Genomic DNA, 25740 nt, shown 5'->3' with positions numbered 1-25740 from the left:
TGGGAAAGCAGCGGAAGACAGCTCAAGTCTTATGATCCTGCACCCACATGGGAGACCTGGAAGACATCCCTGACTCCTGGCTTTAGATCAGTTCAGCTCTGGCTGTTGTGGCCATTTGGGGAGTGAACCAGCAGATGGAACATCGATTTCTCTTCTTCTCCCTTTAAGTCTGCCTTTCAAATAAAAATAAATCATATATATACATATATATCTCCAGAAATACATGTATCTCTAGACATCAAACGCCCCCATCCGGGAACATCCCAGAGTTGGGAGGGTGAGGAACGGGGTTATTCTGTGTTCTGGAAACACAAAAAAGCAGCAATCAGAAAACAAATAGATCCCTACGCTTATGAGCATTAAATATGCTCCTCAAAGAACAGTCAAGTCGGACACACATTTCTGACTTTAAAAACAGACAAAAACAAAACAAAACGAACATCCCCTCTCTTCATCAGAGCACACAGACAAACGTGAGCCCAGCGCGGCCTTCACTCGGGTGGTCTCCTGCCCGGAGCTCCCAAGCCCCACGGCCCCTCGCAGCCTGCCCGCTTGCCCGCCGCCCCCCTCACAGCCCGCCCGCCCGCTCCCTCGCAGCCCACCCCCTCGCAGCCCACCCCCTCGCAGCCCGCCCGCCCCCTCGCAGCCCACCCCCTCGCAGCCCACCCCCTCGCAGCCTGCCTCACAGCCCGCCCGCTCCCTCGCAGCCCGCCGCCTCACAGCCCGCCCGCCCCCTCGCAGCCTGCCTCACAGCCCGCCCGCCCCCTCGCAGCCCACCCCCTCGCAGCCTGCCCGCTTGCCCGCCGCCCCCCTCACAGCCCGCCCACCCCCTCGCAGCCCACCCCCTCGCAGCCCACCCCCTCGCAGCCCACCCCCTCGCAGCCTGCCTCACAGCCCGCCCGCCCCCTCGCAGCCCACCCCCTCGCAGCCTGCCTCACAGCCCGCCCGCCCCCTCGCAGCCCGCCCGCTTGCCCGCCCCCTCGCAGCCTGCCTCACAGCCCGCCCGCCCCCTCGCAGCCCACCCCCTCGCAGCCCACCCCCTCGCAGCCCGCCCGCTTGCCCGCCCCCTCGCAGCCCACCCCCTCGCAGCCCACCCCCTCGCAGCCCGCCCGCTTGCCCGCCCCCTCGCAGCCCACCCCCTCGCAGCCTGCCTCACAGCCCGCCCGCCCCCTCGCAGCCCGCCCCCTCGCAGCCTGCCTCACAGCCCGCCCGCCCCCTCGCAGCCCACCCCCTCGCAGCCTGCCTCACAGCCCGCCCGCCCCCTCGCAGCCCGCCCGCTTGCCCGCCCCCTCGCAGCCTGCCCGCCCCCTCGCAGCCCACCCCCTCGCAGCCCACCCCCTCGCAGCCCGCCCGCTTGCCCGCCCCCTCGCAGCCCGCCCGCCCCCTCGCAGCCCACCCCCTCGCAGCCCACCCCCTCGCAGCCCGCCCGCTTGCCCGCCCCCTCGCAGCCCACCCCCTCGCAGCCCACCCCCTCGCAGCCTGCCTCACAGCCCGCCCGCTCCCTCGCAGCCCGCCGCCTCACAGCCCGCCCCGGGCCGGCCTCACGTTCCCGGTGTGGGGCGCTGCAGGTCCGCCGTTCCCCGCGCGAGGGCGCCCGAGCAGCCGCCGCGCCGCCGGAAGTGCGCTCCTAAGGCGCGGAGCGCTCCCGCCACGGGAAGATGGCGCTGGAAGCGGGCGACATGGAAGATGGGCAGCTTTCCGATTCGGACTCGGACATGGTGGTCGCGCCCAGCGACAGGCCGCTGCCAGTGCCGGTAGGTACGGGAAGGGGCGGCGGGAGAGGGGCGGCCGGGCGCGTGGAGCGCGGGCCTCGGGGAGCGGGCGCGCGGAGCCTGGGCCGCCCGCTGGAGGCGGCCGTGTGCCCTCGGCCTGCCAGGCCGCCGGTCGTGTTGTAAAACCTAGCGGCTTCCCGGGCCCGGTGGCGCCACGTTGTGTGGCACGGACGCATAGGGCGCGGGGACGTGAGGGATGAGGGCCTGGCCGCAGCGCCCGCACGCCCACTCGGCTTCCCGGCCGCCCGCGTTGCGGGGTGGGATGGCGCGGCCGCGGTGGCCCGTGAATCCGCCCCGGCGCTGCAGATGCGAAGCGTAGTGTTCAGTGCGAGATGCTGGGGGGCAGTGTGTGTCCCAGGGATGTCCTGTTTGTGTAGGGCCGGAGGAGGGGGTTGCAGGCGATGGTTGTGCTCCTCAAGGAGCTCTGCTCTTACTGGGTGCACAGCACCCAGCGAGCAGCACCTTGTTCCCAGGAGTCTGTGCGGTTAATAATGCGGTGGTAGCTTTTTAAAGCACCGACGACACTGTTTGTATATAAATGTCAGGAATTTGACACCAGTGTAATTTGTTCTTAGTGGTTTTCCCTAAATTGCTGTCACAAACTCAGCAGTTTGCCAAAGCAATGTTGGAGCGCTGGGCTAAGCCAGGGGCCCAAGCACTTGGGTCATCTTCTGCTGTTTTCCCAGGTGTATTAGTAGGGACTCAAATATGGGATGTGAGGTGTCTCAAACAGTGGTGTAACCATTACACTATAATAACTATTCCGACCCCTACCAAATTCTTAGCTTTAACTTGGGTGTATTTCGTAAGATGTTTTTGAAGTCACTTCTGTTCCAAAATTATCCAGTTGTGTATCTAAGTGAGTTTTTTAAAAGCTGCATGTGGTGGGTGGAGGGCATGTGCTTTGGGGAGCTGACTGTATTTCCTTTGCTTTGCAGAAGGCTCTAGTGGGGGACAGTGCAATGAGGGGCTTCCAGAGCACCACAGCAGCGTGTGCACCAGCATCACACTATCGGACTGTTCAAAGTGTGGATTCAAGTGAAGAGAGCTTTTCTGATTCCGACGATGATAGCTCTCTTTGGAAACGCAAGAGACAGAAGTGCATTAACCCTCCTCGCAGGCCAGAGTTTGACCAGAGCGGTCAGAAGCCACCCGCTGCCGGGGGAAAGAAAGTGAACAACATCTGGGGCGCTGTGCTGCAGGAACAGAACCAGGATGCTGTGGCCACTGAACTGGGCATCTTGGGCATGGAGGGCACCATCGACAGGAGCAGGCAGTCGGAGACATACAACTATCTGCTTGCTAAGAAACTTAGGAGGGAATCTCAAGAACATACAAGAGATTTAGACAAAGAGCTGGATGACTACATGCATGGTGGCAAAAAGATGGGCTCAAAGGAAGAGGAGAATGGGCAAGGTCATCTCAAACGGAAACGACCCGTCAAAGACAGAGTAGGAACCAGGCTAGAGATGGACTATAAAGGCCGGTATGAGATCACGGAGGAAGATTCTCCAGAGAAGGTGGCTGATGAAATTGCTTTCAGGTGAGCCCCTAAATTTGACCTACAAGTGAGTCCTTGACTGGTATCTCCTGTGTTGTTGGCAGATGTGTTCATGATGCTGCTTTGAATTTTATTCATTTATTTTTACTTAAAGAATTTTGGGCTTAATTGGTTATGTGAATGTGTTTCCTTAAACTTGGACACTCTTAAGAGAATAATCTTGCAGACTTTTATAACTTTAAGTAACTCTTTGCATTTCCTGCCAATGAGCTCTTCTATAAGACCTTTTAAAAAGGATTGTATTTGAAAATCAGACAGCAGCTCCCATCCACTGGTCGCTCCCTGAATGCCCACAACAGTCAGGTCTGGACAGGCCAAAGCCAGGAGCTGGGAACCATCTAGATTTGCCACATGGGCTGCAGGGAGCCACAAATTCAACCTGGCCTGCTGCCTCTCATTTACCAAGAAACTGAGTCCGAAGCAGGACTAAGTCTTGAACCAGGGCTCTCTGACGTGGGGTGCAGACATTGGCAGCAACACCTTAGCGCCTGTGTAAACGGCCACCCCTTTTGTAAATCACATCTCTTACATACGATAATACTCGTTTCTAGTATTGGGCTTTTTTTTGTTTGTTTGTTTTGTTGTTTTTAAGCAAATTTATCAAGCTGTACAAAACTTCCTATTTTTAGTTTTATATATTTGGAAGACACAGAAAGAGAGAGAGATCTTGCTGGGTCACTGCAGTGGCCTACAACAGCCAGGAGTGGGCCAGGCAAAGCCAGAGGGCAGGGGCTTCATGATGGTTTCCTGTCTGGACGGCAGGGACCCAAGTGCTTGAGCCTTCATCTGCTTCCTTCCCATGGCGTCCATTAGCAGAAAACTTGATCGGAAGCCAGGCAGGACAGAGTCGTAAGCACTCGGGATGCAGGTGTACCAAGTATTGGCTTAACCTGCTGTGCTGGACGCCAGCCATTTCCAGTATGTCCATTTGGTAATTCACAGTTGTTAATCACAGTTCTTACTCCCATGCAACTTCTGATCTACTCTCTGTATAAATGTGCCTTTTCCAGGCATTTCACAGTAAGTGAAATTGCACAGCTATCTTATTTCACCTAGTGTGAATGTTTTGAGTCGTGCTGTAAGTAGGAGTCAGTCCATAATTGTGTGTGTGTGTGTCTCCATACTGAGTGGGTATCTTCTATTGGGAACCTTCACCTGCAGGTATTTGGGCAAATATATAGGAGTAGGATTGCTTTATGAGAGGTAAACTTACCATTCATGTATTTTTAAGCTCATCTTTATTATTAACTTTTCATTACATCTAAGTCGCTCATGTACAGTGTCACAAACGAAATTAGATATGGTTCAGGAGTGACATATGAGCAGACATTTGTACAGTAGTTAGGGTGCCGCTTGGAACACCCACTGCATCATGGGGTGGCTGGGTTCAAGTCCTGGCTTTCCGTCCTATTACAACTTTCTGTTAATCTGCACTCTAGGGAGCCATATCTAATGACTCACGTGGATATGTTCCTGCCACGTGTGTGGGAGACATGGATTGGGTTCCTGGCTTTGGCCTGACTCAGCCCTGGTCTTTGCAGTCCTTTGAAAGGCAGAGTTAACAGAGACAGAGTGAGTGGTCTGCTGTCTTTTGGCTCACTCCCCAATTGACCTCTATGGTGGGTGCTGGGCCGTTCCGAGACGAGGGGCTTCTTCTGGGTCTCCCACGTGGGTGGAAGGGCCCAAGGACTTGTGCTGTCTTCTGTGGCCTTCCCAGGCACATTAGCAGGGAGCTGGATTGAAAGTAGAGCAGCCAGAACTCTTAAGCAGTATCCATAAGGGATGTCAGCCTTGCAGATGGCACTTGACCCTTGTGCCACACACCAGCACCAGTGAATTTTTAAGGTGAGAGGGTGGGCACTGCGGCACGGTTAATCCTCTGTGTTAGACAACCTGCATCCCGTATTAGAGTGTCTGGTTTGAATCTCTGCTTCTCTGTGTGTCTGATCCAGTTTCTTGCAATGTCCCTGGGAGGCAGCAGATAATGGCCCAACTAGTTGGGTTTCTGTCACCCATGTGAAGTTCCTGGCTTTAGCCTGGCCTAACAACCCCAGCTGTTGAAGAAGTGAGCCAGAGAATGAAAAATATCTCTCTTCCCCCTCCTTATTCTTGCAAACAGACCAATAAAAACAAAGTTAAGGTGATGTGAGGAAACTTGTGTTAGCTTTTCAGGCAAATCTGCCTTAACTTTAGAATTTTTTAAAGAGGTTTTACTGAAAAGGCAGATTTACTGAGAGAAGGAATGACAAGAAATCTTCCATCCACTGGTTCTTTCCCCCAGATGTTTGCAATGGCCAGAGCTGAACCAATCTGAAGCCAGGAGCTTCTTCCCAGTTTCCCACATGGATGCAGGGGCCTCAGGACCTGGGTCATCCTCCACTGCTTCCCAAGCCATTAGCAGAGAGCTGGATGGGAAGTGGAGAAGCTGGAACCCATATGGGATGTTAGTGCTGAAGGCAAAGGATTAGCCTGTTGAGCCACCATGCTGGGCCCTATTAATGTGAATTTTTAAACTACTGGGAAAGAAGTGGATAGGGTCACAGATTTAGCTTTAGACCGGAACTAGGCCCTGGTTCCTTCGCTCTTTCCTCGCATGAGGACTGCCTTCTATTGAAGAGACAAGATGCCAGGTCTGATTAGGGAGCCTGCAAGACATTGGTGCTATTAGTCCTCCCTCTTTTATACGAAGTGGTGGCTCTGACAACAGGAGACTGTCTTAAACTCCCTGAGTTTTAACTGAAGTGATAGTGTCTGCCTCATAACGTGGAAACACAGCTGTTGGACACAGTGTGTGTAAGGGTCTTAGTGTGTGTTTTTCCAGCCGTAGAAAGCTGTTGGCTAATTCAGCTGTTTCTTTGTTGTCCTGGGACAGTGTGTGAGGGAAAGGGCCTGTTCTTTTGGGCCTTCAGGCAGCTCTGTGGTTAGGAAAGCTGAAAGCAGAGTTCAGCACATGTTTGGTGTGACAGAAGTGGAGTGCTGTATCTTCTTTTGGGTTTAGGTTTGCATCCACCCTCAGATTACATTGAAATCTGTGCAGCCATTTGGGAGTGAACCAGCAGACAGAAGATGTTTCTCTCCTTTTCTCTGTAAATCTGCCTTTCCAATAAAAATAAATGAATGTTTAAAAAAAAAAAGCAAAGAAAAGCACACGGTAACTAGAATGAAATCTTTGTGGTAGAGAACTAAACTGGAGACTGACAGATTTCTCCAACTCTGTCAAGATAGCAAGAGGTTAATTATACTTTATTTGTTCATGATCAGGTTACAGGAACCGAAGAAAGATCTGATTGCACGGGTAGTGAGGATAATTGGAAACAAAAAGGCAATTGAACTCCTGATGGAAACTGCTGAAGTTGAACAAAATGGTGGCCTTTTTATAGTGGTAAGACTGATTATTCTTGTTTTTTTTCCTACTTTTTAATGTGATTTTGATAAACTTGTCTCAGTGTCTCTTATCCTTTGTTATAATGTTTCATTTTTTTTGAAACTGTTGGCATCAATAAATACTGAATTTTAAAACTCACGGCTTTTTAGTGTTTTAGTGTGTTAATGTATAGTTAAGAGTGTATCTGACTCACTAAAGTTAGGGAATGGAATTTTAGCACAACTGTGGAAGAGCTTAAGAACTTCAATTTTGTAGAGTTGGGAGATGGTGTGTCCGTTTTTGGTTTGGAGTCATCAGCTCACTGAGATTTAAAGTGTCCGGCTCGTTGGCATCTCGGTCTCCTCACGTGTAAAAACGAACATCAGCCAACCTGATGCAGGTGAAGTGTTATCTGCAGTGCTCACAGCTTAGCAACTGGAATGGAAGTGTTATTTTAGGTTCATTTAATTCACACTCCCTTGAAGAGGAGGACGAGAATCTCCTCTTTCACATATCAAGTGCAGATATGTACACTATGGCCATCTAGTAGATCTGGTGCTGTGGCACAGGAGGTTAAGCCTTCCCCCCCGGGTTGTTGGCAACACCTGAGTCCTGGTTTGATACTTGGCTGCTCCACTTTCAGGCCAGTTCTTTGTTCATATACCGGAGAAAGTAGCAGCAGATGGCCCAAGTGCTTGGGACCCTACACCCACCTGGGAGAGCCGGAAGAAGCTGAGGCTTCTGTCTTCGGCCTGGCCCAGTGTTGACCACTGTGGCCACTTGAGGACTGAACCCGCACATGAAGATCTCTCCCCCTCCTCTCTCCTTCTTCCCCTCTCTATAAATTTGCCTTCCAAAAAAGGTATTAAACATTTCATGGGTCATAGGAGTGAAAGAAAAATCTCATGTGAAGGGATGTTGACGAGGGTTGAGAGCCTCTGTGGGCTGAGAATGACAGAGCGCCCCTGGGGCTGGACCAAACCATGGGCGGCAGCAGTTCCCACACCCTGCTGGACAGCTCTACAGACCTCAGTTAATGTTTTCACTGCAGGGTGAGGATGAGAGTGAAATGACTTCCTTTCCTGCTTCTCATGAATCTTGAGTGGTAGCATCACAAGAGAGTGGATTAGCATGCTGTGGAAACAGAAAAGAAGCACTTAGCATTGGCTGTGGTAACAGATTCTGAGCCTAAATTTCAGATATTAAAATGGAATTTGGCAGTGTAGCAATGGGGAATAATCAGGAATGCACTACATCCCTGCTTGTGTTCCTGTTGCCCGACTAGTTTCATTTAGTGTACACAAGAGTTTTAGATTCACCAGTAATTTTAGCATTGTACTAATATAACTTGAGAATCCAGTGAGCTGATGCAGGCTAGAAGCCAGACTAGAAGCTGGGAAAATGGAAAACCAAATTCATTTTCCTTAGATATGTTCTTTTTGGGCCCGGCGGCATGGCCTAGCGGCTAAAGTCCTCGCCTTGAACGCACTGGGATCCCATATGGGCGCCAGTTCTAATCCCGGCAGCTCCACTTCCCATCCAGCTCTCTGCTTGCAGCCTGGAAAGCGGTCAAGGACGGCCCAAAGTCTTGGGACCCTGCACCTGTCTGGGAGACCCGGAGGAGATTCCTGGTTCTTGTCTTCAGATCGGCTCAGCTCTGGCTGTTGCAGCCACTTGGGGAATGAACAGAGGATGGAAAATCTTTCTGTAAATCTGACTTTCCTATAAAAATAAACAAAACTTTAAAATGGAGAGAAGAAAAAGAGGCATAGGTGTTGTGCAGCAAGTTAAGCCAGCACTTGGAACTCTTCCATATCTAAGTTCTAGCTCGGCTTCTCTTGCAGCTCCCTGCTATCCTGACTGGGTCATGTCTCAGGTACCCGAGCCCTCCTGCCCTCATTGGAGGCCTGGCTGGAGTTCCCTGCTCATGGCTTCAGCCAGGCATGGTCCCGCTGTCAGTCTGCCTTTTAAATAAATATAAATCAATAAATCTTTAAAAAAAAAGGAATTTTTTACTCTATTGATTATTCTAGTTTTATTTTAGTGGCACATTGGTTTAAATTGACTTTTACATCGATTTCTGCTGCATTCTTTTTTTTTTTTTTTTTTTTTTGAACTTAACTTTATTTGAAAGGCAGAATTAGAGAGAAAGACCTTCCATGCACTGGTTCATTTCCCAGCGGCCAGGGCTGGGCCAGGCAGAAGCCAAGAGCACCGAACTCCGTCCCAGTCTCCAAAATACCAAACTGTTCTAATTATTGACTACGATGTGTCACTCATTTGACCAGATGTCACATAGGAGCAGAATGTTTAGGCATTTAGTCATGTTAGCTTACTTGAACTGCACCTGTCACCAAGTAGATTTTATAAATCATAGATTTTATAAATCATACATAGTTAAAAGACTATAGGAGTCGGATTGGGACTGGACTTGAGATCTGCTAGTCCTGGTGTTGTTTAGGTGTGTCTGTTAACACATGCCATGGCTCCTCATGAGGAAAGTCTGTGCACTTTGCTTTCTGTGTTTCTTTTTGTAGAATGGGAGTCGAAGAAGGACACCAGGTGGAGTTTTTCTGAATCTTCTGAAAAATACCCCAAGTATCAGCGAGGAGCAAATCAAGGTAATGATGATGTCCTCTTAAGAACCATCATAACGCAGCTTTCCCGCAGCCTCCAATTGCATTTCCTGTTCATCTCCCTGGGCCACTCTGCTTTTAATGGACCAATTCCGACATTGTGCCTTGTGTAAATCTTTGTCTCCTTTTTCCCCCCTTTTAGGCATAAGGTCTGTTTTGTTTTCTTTTCTTTAATATAATGCTTTTTCCTTCTCTTTTAGCACATAATTATTTTTTCCTTCCTTCTGAAGCTTTTAAATTTAAGAAACAAACAGTGTTGTCATCCTCTGTTTCATTCCCCAGTTGTCCTTAGTCATCAGGGCAAAGCCAATCAGACCAGATCTCCCATTTTGTTAGCAAGGACCAACAATGTTAAGCCTCTGCCTCCAGGAATCAGAACCTCCACTCTACCCCAGGCCCTCCAGGAGAGGACCAGGCAGCCCGGTCCACAGCTCCGCTGGCGAGCCAAACACCCAGGTTGTAACTTGTTCCTCATGGAAAGATGACACAGATACCTCCATGACAAGCATATCCTCCGTGCTGATTCTATGGCAGTTGATCTTTTAGCATTCTTGTTTTCCTTATGCGGTTGTAATTCTCTCCTTCATGACTGACGTCTGTCGCGCGGTTTGGGATGTTATTTTAGTGTCAGGCTCTCTTACTGGGCTCCAGTTTGCTTCAGGGATTCCTCTATCTTCATGCTTTTGGCTTCTTTAAGACAAAAAGTTATTTTATTATTTGAGATGCCCACTGACAGGGAGAGAAGCAGACAGAGAGGTAGGAAAAAAGGGAGTGAATTCACTTCTGTGACCAGGGATACATTGATGAACATGAGGCTTCCGTGATGCAGATACCTTTGTTTTGTTTCATTTTGTTTTGAAGATTTTTGAGAAAACTATCCACTGGTTCCAAGCCCAAATCCCTACAGCAGCTGGGGCTGGGCCAGTTTGAAGCCAGGAGCCAGGGACTGCCGTCCTTGGACCATTACATGCTGCCTAGGCACATTGGCAGGGACCTTGGTCAGAACTGGCACTGTGACATGGCAGGCTGCTGTTGCAAGCAGTGACTTAGCTGCACCACAATGCCTGTCCCATCCGACATACCTCACAAACTGGAAAGAGGGCACCTCAGTATTTTTCATGTTTCTTGAAATGTCTTCTATAGGGATTGTTTTATAGCATTTTTTTTTTTTTCCGTAAAGATGTATTTTATTTTTATTGGAAAGTCAAATATACAGAGAGGAGGAGAGACAGAAAAGAAGATCTTCCGGTGATTCCCTCCCCAAATGGCCACAAAAGCCAGAGCTGCGCTGATCCGAAGCCAGGAGCCAGGAGCCAGGAGCTTCCTCCAGGTCTCCTGCATGGGTGCAGGGCCCCAAGGCTTTGGGCCGTCCTAAACTGCTTTCCCAGGCCACAGGCAGGGAGCTGGATGGGAAACAGGGGTGCTGGGATTAGAACTGGCGCCCATATGGGATCCTGGCACATTCAAGGCGAGGAGTTTAGCTGCTAGGCTACCATGCCAGGCACTATAACATGATTTTTAACAAGTCAGAATTCAGTACTCAGCTAATCTTGTGGTGCTTTGGGTTAAACCTCCATTTAGAACATACACAGGCAGAAGTGCCAACTCTAGTCCTAGCTGCCTTGCACTTCTGATCCAACTTCCTGCTGAGGCACCCGAGGAGGCAGCAGGCCATGACCTTGGTGCCTGGGCCCCTGCCACCCACATAGGAGACGTGAGTCTCCTGGCTCCCATCTGCAGCCTGGCATTTGGAGACAGAAACAGCAGACAGAAGATTTTCTCACTCTAAGTCCTTTGCCACTCTACCTTTTGGATAAATAATATTTTTTTTAAGAGTTAAAAAAAAAAATAGGCATAGCCTAGTGACTAAATTCTCACCTGGCATGCCCTAGGATCCCATATGGGCACCTGTTCATATCCCACTTGCTCCAGTTTCCATCAAGCTCTCTGCCTGTGGCCTGGGAAAGCACTAGAGGATGGCTGTAGGTCTTGGGACCCTGCACATGCATGGGAGACAGGGAAGATGCTCCTGGCTTCACATCGGCTCAGTTCTGGTGGCTACAGCCACTTGGGGAATGAGCCAGCAGATGGAAGATCTGTCTGTTTCTCATTCTCTCTGTAAATCTGGCTTTCCAGTAAAAATAAATATTAAAAAAAAAAAAAAAGCTCATCTGGTTTCCCACATGGGTGGCCAGGGTTCAGTTACTTGTGCCATTCCCTTGAAGCTGGCCCGTGTGCATTAGCAGGGAGCCGTGTCAGAAGTGCAGCAGCAGATGGGATGCCAGCCAGGATGCTGTTCCGGCGTTTTGTAGGTGGCCTGATACCAGTGCAGCCATGACTTCGGTTTCATCGTGGCAATCACAGTTATGACGTTTCAAAGTTAGCGAGTCTTTATTTCAAAGACTTCTCCTTTCTGTGGGATGAATTATGTTACACATGATTTTCCTACTCTCATTTAGGAAACTTAAAATGACTGAATTGATGAATTAGGGGAGAATGTGAGCTTTGATCTTTACTTGCAGTGGGAACTTATTCCATATCTTGAACTCTAACTAATAATGAACCTACTAATGTTTGTTTTCTGGGGGAAAAGGAGGTGAATGCAGAATCTGCCATGTGACCTTAATAAGTGTTGACTTCTTGTTAACTGAAGTTGTTCTTTTATCACAGGACATTTTCTATGTTGAAAATCAAAAGGAGTATGAAAATAGAAAAGCTGCAAGGAAAAGGAGAACACAGATACTTGGGAAAAAGATGAAACAAGCCATTAAAAGTCTAAATTTTCAAGAGGAGGATGATACCTCACGAGAAACTTTCGCAAGTGACACAAACGAGGCGCTGGCATCTCTTGATGAACCCCAGGAAGGACACGGAGAAGCCAGGCTGGATGCAGAGGAGGCCATTGAGGTGGACCACGCTCACGAGCTGGACATCTTTTAAGTACCTCTTGGACATCTGAGGAATAAGCCTTTCTAAGATATCAACGTGGTAATTTCTACTGAGATTGCTTTGTTTTACTTTGCACTGAAATACATGAAGAGAGAACTGTTCCTTGTTTTAAATAAAAAATGTGGGAGACAAAAGCAATTAATAGAAACATTTAACAATGGCTAATGGCTGCTGAAACACTGAAGTCTCTAACACAAGTTTAATTCTCAGTTGGCTGTGTGTGTGGCCTGCTGTGAGAAGAACTTGGTGATCACCAGTTGTGGCTAGGTCATAACATGCCATTCACATGTTCATTTCTTTTTCCGATTTATCTTTGGTGAATTATGCTTTGATTTAAAAACATTCCATTAAAAGATCCAGACCAGATGCTCATATTGTTAGGCTGTCACTAATGCATTCAAAATTGTTTTTCTGTATCTCAAGAACTCTTAGGCAGTTGTAAGAATGGAGACTAAAATTAGGTTTAGACTAATTGTTCCTCCTACATACTGTTTATCCAGAAGTAAATAAATGTCAGACACTTTATGAAGAAATATTGGTTCTTGCCTTTGTTTTTGACTTCTTACTAATTAGGAATCTAATTTACATCTGTGTATTACTGTGAACTTTTCTTCAAAATTTCCCACTGATGGCCTGCTTAAGAAAGTTTTACCTTCTGTTAAGGAACACAAGAATTTAAACTGATGTATCATAAAGTTTCCAAGTTTTCATTTTTATTTTAAACATAGTAAAAAGGGAAAACATAGTTTATATAACATGTTCCAGGAGGTACTAGGTCATGAAGCATCTTAAAAATGTGTATAATTTAAGTCAAAGTGTAGATTATTCTTTACTGTACTTGAAGTTTTTCCAGGAGTTTCTGAAAAATATGGGCATTGAAGTTGGATATAAGAGAAATATACTTTCTGGTTGCTTTTTACTTCTATAAAGTGAATAAATAAAATGTTTTTGTCATGCCTTAATGAACTTCAGGTGACTTTCATAAAATTGCCATTCCAAAGACAAGCATTGTGGCACTGTGGGTTAAGCCATTGCTTGATATTCCTGCTTCTTATACAAGTGCTAGTCTAGGCCCCATCCGGCTCCCTGCTTAATGATGCAAGTGCTAGGGGCCTGCCACCCATGGGGAAGACCAGGATGTTCCTACCTCTTGGCTTTAGCCTGGCTCAAGTCCAGCAGTTGTGGGCATCTGGGGAATGAAGCAGGAGGTGCAGTATTTCTGTCTTTCCTTTTGTGGCTCTGCAACTAGAATAAAACAAATTCCTATTACTGAAAGAATACGTCAATATTTTAGTAGGGGTAGGTATAGTGGATTAATCCTCTGCCCTGTGGTACCACAATCCCATATGGATGCCGGATGGTGTCCCGATTGCTCCACTTGTGATCCAGCTCCCTGGGAAAGCAGCAGAGGATGGCCTAAGGCCTTGGGACCCTAAACCCATGTAAGAGACCCAGAAGAGGCTCCAAGCTCCCAGCTTCAGATCAGCTCATCTCAGGGCATCCGGGGAGTTAACCAGTAGATGGAAGACTATGTCTCTCCTCTATGAAAATTAGCCTTTGAAATTAAAAGAAGCAAATCTTTATAGAAATAATTATTTTAGGTAGCTAACCATATATTTTGTTAGCTACTTACAGGAGGGTTTTTTTTTAAAGATTTTTTTTTTATTATTATTATTGGAAAGTCAGTTACACAGAGAGAAGGAGAGACAAAGAAGATCTGTCCTCCGGTTCATTCCCCAAGTGACCACAATGGCCAGAGCTGAGCCAATCCAAAGCCAGGAAGCTGGGGCTTCTTCCGGGTCTCCCACACGGGCACAGGGTCCCAAGGCTTTGGCCTGTCCTAGACTGCTTTCCCAGGCTGCATTCAGGGAGCTGGATGGGAAGCAGGGCTGCCGGGATTAGAACCGGTGCCCATATGGGATTGTGGTGTGTACAAAACGAAAGCTTAAGCCACTAGGCTACCGCACTGGGCCCTTACAGGTTTTTAAAGAAAGTACATGTTGAGCTGCTGCTGAGGACTCCTGTGACATCAGGGTGCTGGTTTGAGTTCTGGCTCTGCCTAGGATCAGAAGATGGCCCACCCAAGCGTGCAGGTGCCTGTCATCCACTGGGGAGATCCTGATGGAGTTCCTGGCTCTTGGCTTCAGACTTGCCCTGCCTTAGCTGCTGTAGGCACTCAGGACATGAGCTAGCAGTTGGAAGATCTTTGTCAACTCTGCCTTTCAAGTCAATACAAAAATCACTTATTGATATGGTTAGGAAAAAAATGGTCACAGGCTTGGCACAATGGCTCAGTGGTTAAACCTTCACCTTGCATGTGCCAGCATTTCATATGGTGCTGGTTTATGTCCTGGCTGCTCCACTTCCCTTCTAGCTACCTGCTTGTGGCCCAGGAAAGCAGTAGAGGACATCCCTGCACCTGCTTGGGAGACCCGGAGGACGCTCCTAGCTTCTGGCTCCTGGCTTCAAACTGGCTCAGTTCCAGCCATTGCGACCACTTGGGCAATGACCCAGTGCACTGAAGATCTGTCTATTTCTCTCTGAAAATAGCCATTCCAATAAATATCAGTCAATCTTAAAAAAAATAGTCACCATTCAGCTTATGGCTATTTTTTCTAATCAAAGTTAAGGAATTGCTTTTTTTATTTTGAGAGACCTCCCATCTGCTGGTTAATCTCACAGATGCCCAGGTCAGCCAGGAATGGAACTGGCTGGGGCCAAATGCAGGAACCAGAAACACAATCCAGATTTTCCATGTGGGTGGCAGGGATCCACGAACTTGAGCCATCATCTGTGCCTCTCCAGGGCCTAAACTCACAGGAAGCTAGAATCAAGCTGGGAATGAGTATCAAACTCGGGTACCTGTGATACCAGAAGTTGAGTGACATAATGACCAGGCCAAATACCCAAAAAGTTTCTAAAAGTAAAGATATCCACGGGGGATGCCTGTGGTGCTGGCATCCCACTTCTGATCCAGTTTCCTGTTTATGGCCTGAGGGAGCAACAAAAGATGACCAAGTACTTGGGCCCCTGCACCCAGTGAGAGACTGAACAAGCTCTTGGCTCCTGGCTTTGACCTGGCCAAGCCCCTATCACTGTGACCACTTAGGGAATAAACCAACAAATTTAGCTATTCTTCCTCTCTAACACTTTCAAACAAATAATTTTAAAAAAAAATTGGCGAAGTTACAAAGAGAGAAGGAGAGACAGAAAGAGAGATCTTCCATTCACTGGATGACACCCCCCCCCCCCCAACTGACTAGCATCCAGGGCTAGTCTAGGCTGAAGTCAGGACCCTAGAGTTTCATCCAGGTCTCCCACCTGGTTGGCAGGGGTTCTAGAGCTTCAGCCACCATCACTACATCTCAGGGTGCATTTCAGGAAGTCAGACTGGAAGGAAAGCAGAGCTCAAACAAGGGCCTTGGTACGATGTCTAATGCTGACTCAATGTGCTGCATCATTATGTCTGCTCATACCCCAATTTTTAAGTGAATTATGGTAATGTTTTTCTCCAGAAGGGAAATTGCTTTAGAAGAAGCAGTTTCCAGCTGAGACTGTAACTGCTAAGGGTTGCTATGAAGTTAACAAAGCATTGTTACATCAGAGGCAGCAGCATAACTGGGCAGCAAGTAAGTGTTGTTCTAGGTGAGTATTCCTCCACTGCCCACAGGATGGCTGCAGGAAAAGACACTCGTCTACTCTTTCCTAAGCTCACCAACAACTACTCTGATGAGAGCTGCTGCAGACCAGTTACCAAGTGAGAACTTGCAGGACCTAGAGGCTTGGTTGTTCCTGCGTTTATTTTGCCATCTGGGTGCTGTATGGACGCATGCTTCTCCTTAGCATCTACATAGAAAGCCTTCTGTTCTAGAGGGAGGCAACGTATATATGTTGCAGGAAACACAGGACTCCACACCTGTATATGTTCAGACTCTGAGTTTGTTACTGTGTTCTGTAATTATGCAGAGATTTCCTTTCCAAAGTGTGCTGTCTTTCCTGTTAAAATTGAATTAAAATGGATATCATGGACCAAGTAGGGGAGAGGGTACCCGGCTGGAGACACTGGTGCCCAGCCCTGACTCCAAGATGGGGTTACTAATAAGTAGGTGACCTCAAGTGGCACACCTGTTCTTCCTGCCTCCAAGCCAATCCAAACATGATGGACACGTGATCACCCCTGTTCCCAACAACCGCACTAAAGCAATGGCTTTAATTCATGCTTTCCTCCTCTTCAGGTACAAGGACATCCATTTGCCACGGTTTTCGCTAAAGCAAGGGCTGATCCCAAGACATTACATTATGCCTTGGAAACAAAATATGAAATTCAGGAATCTGAATCTGAAGGTATTTTTTCATAAATGTTTGTCATATTAAAACCCAGACTGTTTACTATCTGAATAGGGGCACATAATTATGCAAGACACTTGAGAGGCATGTTCACACACACTTGGAAGAAAATGCAATGTCACTGATTAAAACCTCTACTTTTCAAGCAAGCCTGCAGTTCTTAGGTTCATGAGAACGTGACCAGCAGGCATTGCGGCACAGTGGATTAAGCTGCTTCTTGAGACACTCGCATCCTGTTTGAAGTGCCAGGTCAAGTCTTGGTTACTCTACATTGTCAACTGCACATTTCTGCTAATGTGCCAGGGAGGCAGCAGAGGGTGGTCTAAAAGCTTAAGTCCCTGCCATTCACATGGGACACTCGGATGGAATCCCTGCCTCTTGGCTTTCCCCTGGCCCATCCTTGCCTGTTGCAAGATTAAGGGAATGAAACGGGATGGAAGATCTCTTTCTCCAACTTTCATTTTCTCCTTATCTGTCTCAATCACTCTGCCTTTTCAATAAACCTTTTAGAAAGTTCAGCTTTGGCACTTGAGCAGTGCCCTCGGAGCACGCCTCATGTCGGGGACCTAGCGATGGATGGGAGGCCGTGTGGGGCTTCTCCCTTTATCTCCTCCCTTACCCCAGATACAGAGAAACGAGAGAGAGAGAATGTGGAAACAATGGTCTTACCACTTTCCTGTAGCCCTTGACCCTTTGTGCCTTAATTAATTATGTAAAGATTATCAAAATAAAATAATAAGTTTCTTAAAAAGTACAATTTTGGACCAGGGCAGTGACTCAACAGGCTAGTTCTCTGTCTTGCAGCGCTAGCATCCCATATAGGTGCCAGTTGGTGTCCTGGCTGCTCCACTTCCGATCCAGCACTCTGCTTATGTGTGCTTGGAAGGCAGCACAAATGGCCCAGCCTCTGTGTCCACATGTGAGATCTGGACAATGTTCCTGGTTCCTGGCTTTGGATCCACCAGGCTCTGGCTACTGTGGCCATTTGGACAAGGAACCAGCAGACAGATCTGTCTCCTTCTCTGTGTAAATCTGTCTTTCAAATAAAATAAATGAATATTTTAAGTGTATATTACAAAAAAGGAGAGTACAATCACATGTTTTCAAGGTAGACTGAATTTCCAGGTGAAAAAACCAGGGGAACAGATTGGCTAGAGTGGAATATGGCCTGAGTACTGGGGTCCTTGTCACCCACGTGGCAGACCAAGATGATCAAGGTTCTTGGCTTTCTCCTGGCCCAGCCCACTGCAGCCATCTGGGAAGTATACCAGGACAGAGCATCTGTTGTGTGCACTCTCTCCCTCTCTTTTTTTTAAAGACCCTGTAATCTAGCAGCTAAAGTCCTCGCCTTGCACATGCAGAGATCCCATCTGGGTACTGGTTTGTGTCTCAGCTGTCCCACTTCCCATCCAGCTCCCTGCTAGTGGCCTGGGAAGACAGTGGAGGATAACCCAAAGTCATGGGACCTTGCACCCACACGGGAGACCCCAAGGGGGCTTCCTGGCTTCAGATTGGCTCAGCTCTGGCCAGTGTGGCCATTTGGGGAATGAATCAGTGGATGCAAGATCTTTCTCTCTATATCTCCTACTGTCTGTAAATCTGACTTTGCAATAAAAATAAATAATACAAATAAGTAACTCTTTTTAAAGAAAGAAGTGAAATTAAAAGTATCAGATGTAGATATGGATATAAGTTGAAGAACTCTAAATAGCTACTACTTGTTATTTGCTATTCAACAATTCCTTACTATCCCAATTATGCATCAGTAAACTGAGTCTTCTAGGAGAAAAGGACTCGACTTCCAAGTGTGTCACCTTTATTGTTTGTACAATACATGGCTCTTCTTGGTAGTCAGGCAATGCTCAACAACACAACAGTCCTTAAAAAAAAAAAAGATTTATTTTTATTGCAAAGTCAGATATATAGACAGGAGAGACAGAGAGGAAGATCTTCCAGCTGCTGAGCTAAGCTGATCTGAAGCCAGGAGCCAAGAGCTTCTTCTGGGTCTCCCATGCTGGTGGAGGGTCCCAAGGTTTTGGGCTGTCCTCAACTTTTCCCAGCCCATAAGCAGAGAGCTGGATGGGAAGCAGGTTCGCTGGGACGTGAACCAGTGCCCATATAGGATCCCAGCGCATGCAAGGCAAGGACTTTGGGCACTAGGCTACCGTGCTGGGCTCCCATCTCTTTTTTTTTTTTTTTTTTTGAAGGCCAGTATTTTTAATTTTTATTTTTGCTTTATTTTGGGGGCCAGTGTTGTAGTGTAGTGCATTAAGCTGCCTTCTGGCAGTGCTAATATTCCATATGGGTACCAGTTCAGATCTTGGCTGCTCCACTTCTGATCCAACTCTCTGTTAATGTAAGTGGGAAAGCAGCAGAACATGGCCCTTGTACCCTTGTGGAAGATCTGGAAGAAGTTCATGACTCCTGGCTTCAGGACATGCCCAGCTGCGGCCATGGCAGCTATTTAGGGATTGACTCAGTGAATGGAAGATCTTGGCTTCTCTCTTTCTGTCTGAAACTCTCTTTTTCAAGGAAATCTTCAAATAAGAGGATTATATTTTTTGTTTGAAAGTCAGAATTATTAGAGAGAAAAGCGAGATTTTTTAAAGTGATTGGGGTCACTCTCCAAAGGGCCACAGTGGCCAGGGCTGGGCCATTCTGAAGCCAGGAGCCTGGAACTCCATTCAGACTCCCTTGTGGGTACAAGAAGCAGCATCAGAAGTGGAGCAGCTGGCACTCCAACTGGCACACATATGGGAGGGGGTGTCACAGGCAGTGGCTTTATCTGCTGCAACACAGTGCTGGCCCCCCAGCATTACTGTTAGAGAATGAAGGGTGCAGGCTTGATGCAGTAGCCTAGCAGCTAAAGTCCTTGCCTTGAATGTGCCAGGATCCCATATGGACGCCGGTTCTAATCCTAAGCCCCACTTCCCATCCAGCTGCCTGCTTGTAGCCTGGACCCAGGTGGGAGACTTGGAAGATGCTCGGGGCTCCTGGCTTCGGCTCAGTGCAGCTCATTGTTCGGACAGATCTTCCCCGTCTGTCTCTCTTCCTCTCTGTATATCTGACTTTACAATAAAAGATAAATAAATCTTAAAGAACAGAAAAGGAAGGTTACTCTGTCCCTAGACCTTCCTTCTCTTCAGGGAGAGCTAGAAAAAGTGCTGGGGTGTTTCACTGCCCTCTAACAAGAGAGTGCTGGTTGATGTGATGTGTACAACATGTGATGGCAGACTCCTTTCTTCCCACAGCAGGCAGAAGCATCCGGAATCTACACTGGTCCATTAGAGGACTCTCTGTTTCTGAACCACAGTGAGAGGCTTTGCCACGGTGAGGACCGACAGATTGTCTTGAAAAAAGGCCCCCCAGAAATAAAAATTGCAGATCTGCCTCTGCACTCACCTCTCTCCAGATACCAGAGCACCGTGATCTCCCACGGCTTCCGGAGGAGACTTGTCTGATGAAAGAAGAATAAATCAAGTCTTTCCTCCTCTGTCTCCTGGCTGCAATGTCTGAGGCCCCTGCACCCTTGAACTTGTCCCACAACTTCAGTTGCCAGAGGATGAAACCTTGAGAAAGGAAACAAGTTTTGAAATGGCTGAGGGGGAGAAGGGCAGGGACACTGCTTCGCAGGCACTAACCTCACACCAAGTTGCTAAGCAACAGCGGATTGGTCCCGATCCACTGCCGGACCTCCCTACAGTCTTCCGCTTTTCTCTCCTCCTCATGTTTATACTGTTGTTCCCTCTGAAATTCAGTGTCACCTGAGCCAACCTGCCAAGAGGGGGAATTCTGGGGCTTTGCTGGCTGCCCTCAGCCTCCCCCTTTCTGACCTACCTCTCCAAAGCATGTGCCCTAGTAATGTGTTGCCATGGTAATTACAAGTGCAAGACAGACAGCTCTACGGTACATAATGTCATTTCAGCTCAGATGTCCTTTCTGTTTTGGTTCAGCAAACCCAAGTATCAGTTTCCTACAGCAAATGATTGGTTAACTTTTTAATGTTTATTTATGCATTTGGAAGCCACAGAAACAGACAAAAATCTTCCATTTACTGGTTCACCCCTCCAATGCCTGCAACATCCAGGGCTGGGCCAGGATGAAGCAGACAGCCAGGAATGTTCATCACATTTCCCCAGTGGTAGGCAGGAACCCAAGGACTTGGACCCAAGCACATTTGTTACCCACGAGGTAGGTGCATTAGCAGAAAGCTGGATCAGAAATACAGGCAGGACTTGATTCCAGGCATTCTGACACAGAATGCAGGCATCCCAAGAGATAGCTTAATTCAATAGGCTATTAACTCACGGTCCTTCATTATTTCATTTTTGTTTGCTTATTTGAGAGAGGAAGACAATGAGGTCCCATCTCTCAGTTCACTTCCCCCAAAAGCGTGGGCTGAACCAGGCTGAAATCAGGAGCAGGGAACACTATCCAGGTCCCCCAGTGACAGGCAGGGACCCAACTTCTGGAGCTGTGAGTGCTGCCTTCTAGGGCCCCCAGCAGCAGTCAGCTGCAGTCAGGGTCCTGAGCCAGGGATGCAGGGCTGATGTAGGCCAACGCCGGCCCTCTGTGCTCCTTTATATCCGAGTTCTCCGCAAAACAGTCTACTCTGAATAACTACAAAAAACACTGGGAAAATGCTGATTCCTCAGCTGACAAATGTGAAAAAAGAAACCAGTGAAATACAATTTATATAACATTGTCTATTCCCAAATTCAATCCAAACTTGGGAAATAACTGGCAGCATCCCACAGAGTCACTTTATACCTAATTCAAGGAGCCACAAATTGGTAGTCCCGGATTTCTGAAGCTATTTACTACCAGTAAAAGGTTTTCATTTCCTATCATCTCTTAATTCCACTTTACCTGCAAGATAGACCTGAGCCAACCACCCATTTCTCCAGAGTAAACACTTGGGGCTCTCTCTGCTCCTGGCAGGAATCTCACGTGGCTTTGTCTCTCACTGATATCAGAAGGAAATGTGGGGACCTGGTGTAATGGCTCAGTGGCTATATCCTCACACTGCAAATGCTGGCATCCCATGTGGGTGTCTGTGTCTCAGCTACCCCATGTCCCATCCAGCCTCCTGCTTATAGACTGGGAGGACGGTGAAGGATGGTCCAAAGCCCCTGCACAAGACCCAGCAGAAGCTCCTGTCTCCTGGCTTCAGATCAGCTCAGTTCCAGTCATTGCGGCCATTTGGGGAGTCAACCAATGGCTGGAAGATCTCTCTCAGTCTCCTTTCCTCTCTGTAAAATCTGTCTTTCAAATCAAAATAAGTCTTTAGAAAGAAATTCGGTTGGTAATGGGATAATTTCCAGGAAAGCCTTGGAGTTAAAATTTGAGATGTTCCTTGTGATTTCATCATTGAGCCAGATCTAAAATCCAACATGAGTGTGAAAGCCCAAATCCTTGTTCCAGGAGGGAGGAGCAGTGTGCTCCAGGGCATCACTGACAGGGCTGACCCTCCGTGAAGAAAGTGTCTGAGTTCTGATGGGTGATCCAAGGTGGATCTTTGGCTGTTTCAGGAATAAAACCTGAACAGAAGAGAACTGATGTGCAGTTCTTGGCCTGGACTTCATGAAAACGGCTGATACTCCATGCTGCTTAATCCTTTCATCTGAGTGTGACACATGGATGACTTTTTTTTTACCGTGTACTGCCAATCTTCCTGCGCTAATTTCCCCCCCAGAGTGTAGTGTAAAAAGGGTAGAACTTTAAAAATGCTCCCAAGAGGCAGCCCTGTGGCACAGCCAGTTAAGCCATGGCCTGCAACACTGGTATCCCCTATGGGCACTGGTTTGAGTCCCAGCTGCCCCACTGTGATCCCTGCTAATGCACCTGAGAAAGCAGCAGACGATGGCTAAACGGAGACCCAGAGGGAGTTTCCAGCTCCTGTTTCCAGCCAAGTCCAGCCCCAACTCTCATCACCATTTGGAGAATTAACCAGTAGATGGAAAAGCTCTTTTTCCCCAAATGTATTTTTATCAAAAAAAAAAGCTCCCCCAAGCCCAAGAGGAATTCTGAGACCAAAAAATGAAGGAAGCACCTTATAAAATGAAGAGTGGGATGAGCCTGCAGCTGGTTAAGCCAGTGTTTGGGACACCTGGATCCCACATTCCATATCAGAGTGCTCATTGAACTCCCAACTACCCCACTTTAATCCCAGCTTCCTGCTGCTGCATCTGGGAGACAGCAAATAATGATTTAAGTACTTGGGTTTCTGCCAGCCATGGAGGACACCCTGTATGGAGTTTCTGACTCCCGGCTTCGGCAGGACCCAGCCCTGACTGCAAATAACTGGAGACAAAACCAGGAGATGGAAGATTAATGTTTCTAAATTGGTTCTCCATCCAGTACTTCCACTTCCTGACCAGAAGGGGTCTCTGTAGCACCACATAAGAAAAAAAACATTGTCCTTGTTCTAAACGTTTGGTTTTTGGCTCTTTTTTCTATGGTATAAGTAGGAGATTAAAATCCACTTGTGCTTTTGTAACTGACAAATTTCCAAATACAGTATTTCTTCTTAAAAAAGATTTATTTTTATTTGAAAGGCAGAGTTACAGAGAAAGATCTTTCATCTGCTGGTTCACGCCACAACAACCAGAGGCAGACAAGTCTGCAGCTAGATGTCAGCTGCTTCCTGCTTCCTCCGTGCCTCCCACACCGCTGTAGGGACCCAAGCACTTGGACCATCCTCCATTGACTTCTCAGGCACATCAGCAGGGAGCTGGATCAAAGTGGAACAGCTGGGATTTGAACCACTGTCCATATAGGTTGTTGGCACTGGGCACTGTGTTCAGGGAGAAGCTGAACTTACTATGCCACAGCGCCAACCCTAGTATTTATTATTATTATTGTTATTATTATTTTTTTATTTGAAAGGCAGAGGAAATGAGAGAGAGGCCTTCATCTGCTGGTTCATTTCCCAAGGGCCCCATCAGCCAGGTTTGGGTCAGATTGAAGCCAGGAGACTGGAAATCTGTCCCATTCTCCCACAGGAGTGACAGGCGCTATAACATGGCATGCCAGTGTCCTGTGCATGGGCTTAATCTGTTGGACCATTACCTCAACTCCATTCCAACAGCAAAGATGATGTTCCTCTTTCGATGCCCTCATTAGTATTTAACGCTTTACCCAGCCACCGAGGGATTTTGTCTGACACATAAACATTTGACAATAGAAAGAAAAAACAAAGGAGAACAATAATACAATTACATAATAAAGCATAGGTTTTCCAGGAATGAATCAAAAACTTTCAGTACAGGGATAGGCACCATGGCACAGCTGGCTAAGCCAGTGCTTAGGATCCCCACCTCCTACATCAGAAGGCCAGGTACTTGGCTTGTGGTCCAGCTTCCTGCTCATGCCACTTGGGAGGCCGCAGATGTCAGTGCAAACATCTGGGTCCATGCCATCCTCACAACAGCATCTATCTAGGTGCCAGTTGGAGACCCAGCTGCTCCACTTCTGATCCAGTTCCCTGCTAAACACCTAGGACAGCAGCAGAAGATGGCCTAAGTGGTCGTGCCTCTGCACCCAAGTGGGAGAACAGGAAGAAGCTTCTGACTCCTGGCTTCAGCCTGGCCCAGACCTGGCTGTTACAGCCAGTTGGGGAGTGAGTCAATGGATGGAAGGTATTCTCTGACACTCTTTCAACTAAATGATACATAAAAATCAGACCAGATCACTTTGTCTGGTCTCAAACTGTGACTAACACCAGGACATCAATCTGGACTCCCCTCATGAGTATCCCTAAGACAGCAGGATACACCTGCTCATTCTTTAGTCTTTCTAGAGAATTGAAAGCTTTCTTTGCAAGCACAGGAAGCATACTTGTCATTGGGCCCTGGAAGACAAGGATGGTGGTGGTACCTTGGTTTTCTCTAGCAGGCACCTGTGCATGTCTTGCTAAATGTCCACTGGGCTGGCCAGGGGGAGAAGCCCTCCTGAGTCCAAGCAGCAAACTGTGGGACTGGGTCCCAAGAGGGAGTGAGATGCGCAAGATTCAAGATGAGGATGGCACAGACTTTCTGCCTTGGGCAAAGTGCAAACAGAGGCAGGATGTCTTCATGTTTACACAAGGACAACACGCTGGTTAGAGGGCTTCTGTTGGACAGTGAGAGAGAAGACATCAGTAGGTGGGAAGCAGGATCCTCCTCGTAGAGAACTTCAAATCCAAAAGCAAGCAACTGAATATTTTCGTGGATTACAGGGTGATGTTTGTGACGAGAAGAGGGTTTGACCAAAGGATGAACCGGAGACTAAGACATGGGAACACTGTTTGCAAACAAATCCAGATGATAAGTGGCAAATTACGATCAGAACTAGTGAATGCAGGAGTTAATACTGATGGACACCACTACAGTGGCCATGCCCACAGAGACCATTCTGGAAGAGGGAAATGGCACTTGTTCCCTTTTTTTGTTAAAGATATATATTTTTAAAGATGTATATTTTATTACAAAGTCAGAAATACAGACAGGAGGAGAGACAGAGAGGAAGATCTTCCATCCGATGATTCACTCCCTAAGCGGCCACAATGGCTGGAGCTGAGCCAATCTGAAGCCTCTTCCAGGCCTCCCATATGTATGCAGAGTTCCAAAGCTTTGAGCCATCCTTGACTGCTTTCCCAGGCCACAAGCAGGGAGCTGGATGGGAAGTGGCGTGGCTGGGATTAGAACCGGCACCCATATGGGATCCCAGTGCGTTCAAGGTGAGGACTTTAGCCACTAGGCTACCACACCAGGCCCACTTGTTCCATCTCTTAGAGAAGTCAGTAAGACACACTGAAGAGTAAAGTGACTTTAATCTCTGAGAAAAACCATGAAGTTCTTCTGCTGGAAAGACAGGTGGTGAGAGAGAGGGAGAAAGCCAACATGTGGTGTGAGAAGTAGGAAGAGATGTGGTGCTTGCTTTTATGGGGATGTGTTATAAGAAAGTCATCAGTGTGACTAATTTGCTTTCTACTTCTGAGACAGCTTATTTAAGCACAGTCTAATTAGGAGGCCAGAGATAAGACACCCAAGGTTAAGACTGGACCAGTTTTGTGTTCTTAAGGTTCATGAATGCAAGACAGATCTTTGCTCTTATGCATTTGGAGTGAGC

General features: G+C 47.7%; 2 protein-coding genes across 2 annotated transcripts; both read left to right on the top strand.

Annotated features, from left to right (window-relative positions):
* Positions 1 to 1540: 1540 nt before the first annotated feature.
* PHAX (phosphorylated adaptor for RNA export) lies at positions 1541 to 12815 on the top strand. The gene is made up of 5 exons (XM_004586370.3): positions 1541 to 1754; positions 2711 to 3315; positions 6595 to 6715; positions 9235 to 9318; positions 12004 to 12815. The coding sequence occupies exons 1-5, from the start codon at positions 1659 to 1661 to the stop codon at positions 12271 to 12273; spliced, it is 1176 nt and encodes a 391-aa protein (XP_004586427.2). The 5' UTR covers positions 1541 to 1658; the 3' UTR covers positions 12274 to 12815.
* A 3074-nt stretch (positions 12816 to 15889) lies between these two features.
* Positions 15890 to 20119, top strand: SPMIP10 (sperm microtubule inner protein 10). Its single transcript, XM_004586371.3, has 3 exons — positions 15890 to 16039; positions 16518 to 16626; positions 19881 to 20119. The coding sequence occupies exons 1-3, from the start codon at positions 15954 to 15956 to the stop codon at positions 20088 to 20090; spliced, it is 405 nt and encodes a 134-aa protein (XP_004586428.1). The 5' UTR covers positions 15890 to 15953; the 3' UTR covers positions 20091 to 20119.
* Positions 20120 to 25740: the final 5621 nt, after the last annotated feature.

This window comes from Ochotona princeps, chromosome 19, assembly GCF_030435755.1.
Source record: "Ochotona princeps isolate mOchPri1 chromosome 19, mOchPri1.hap1, whole genome shotgun sequence".
Classification (NCBI taxonomy): Eukaryota; Metazoa; Chordata; class Mammalia; order Lagomorpha; family Ochotonidae; genus Ochotona; species Ochotona princeps.
Note: the sequence above shows the minus strand (reverse complement) of the source record. Positions and strands in the feature narration are given on the sequence as shown.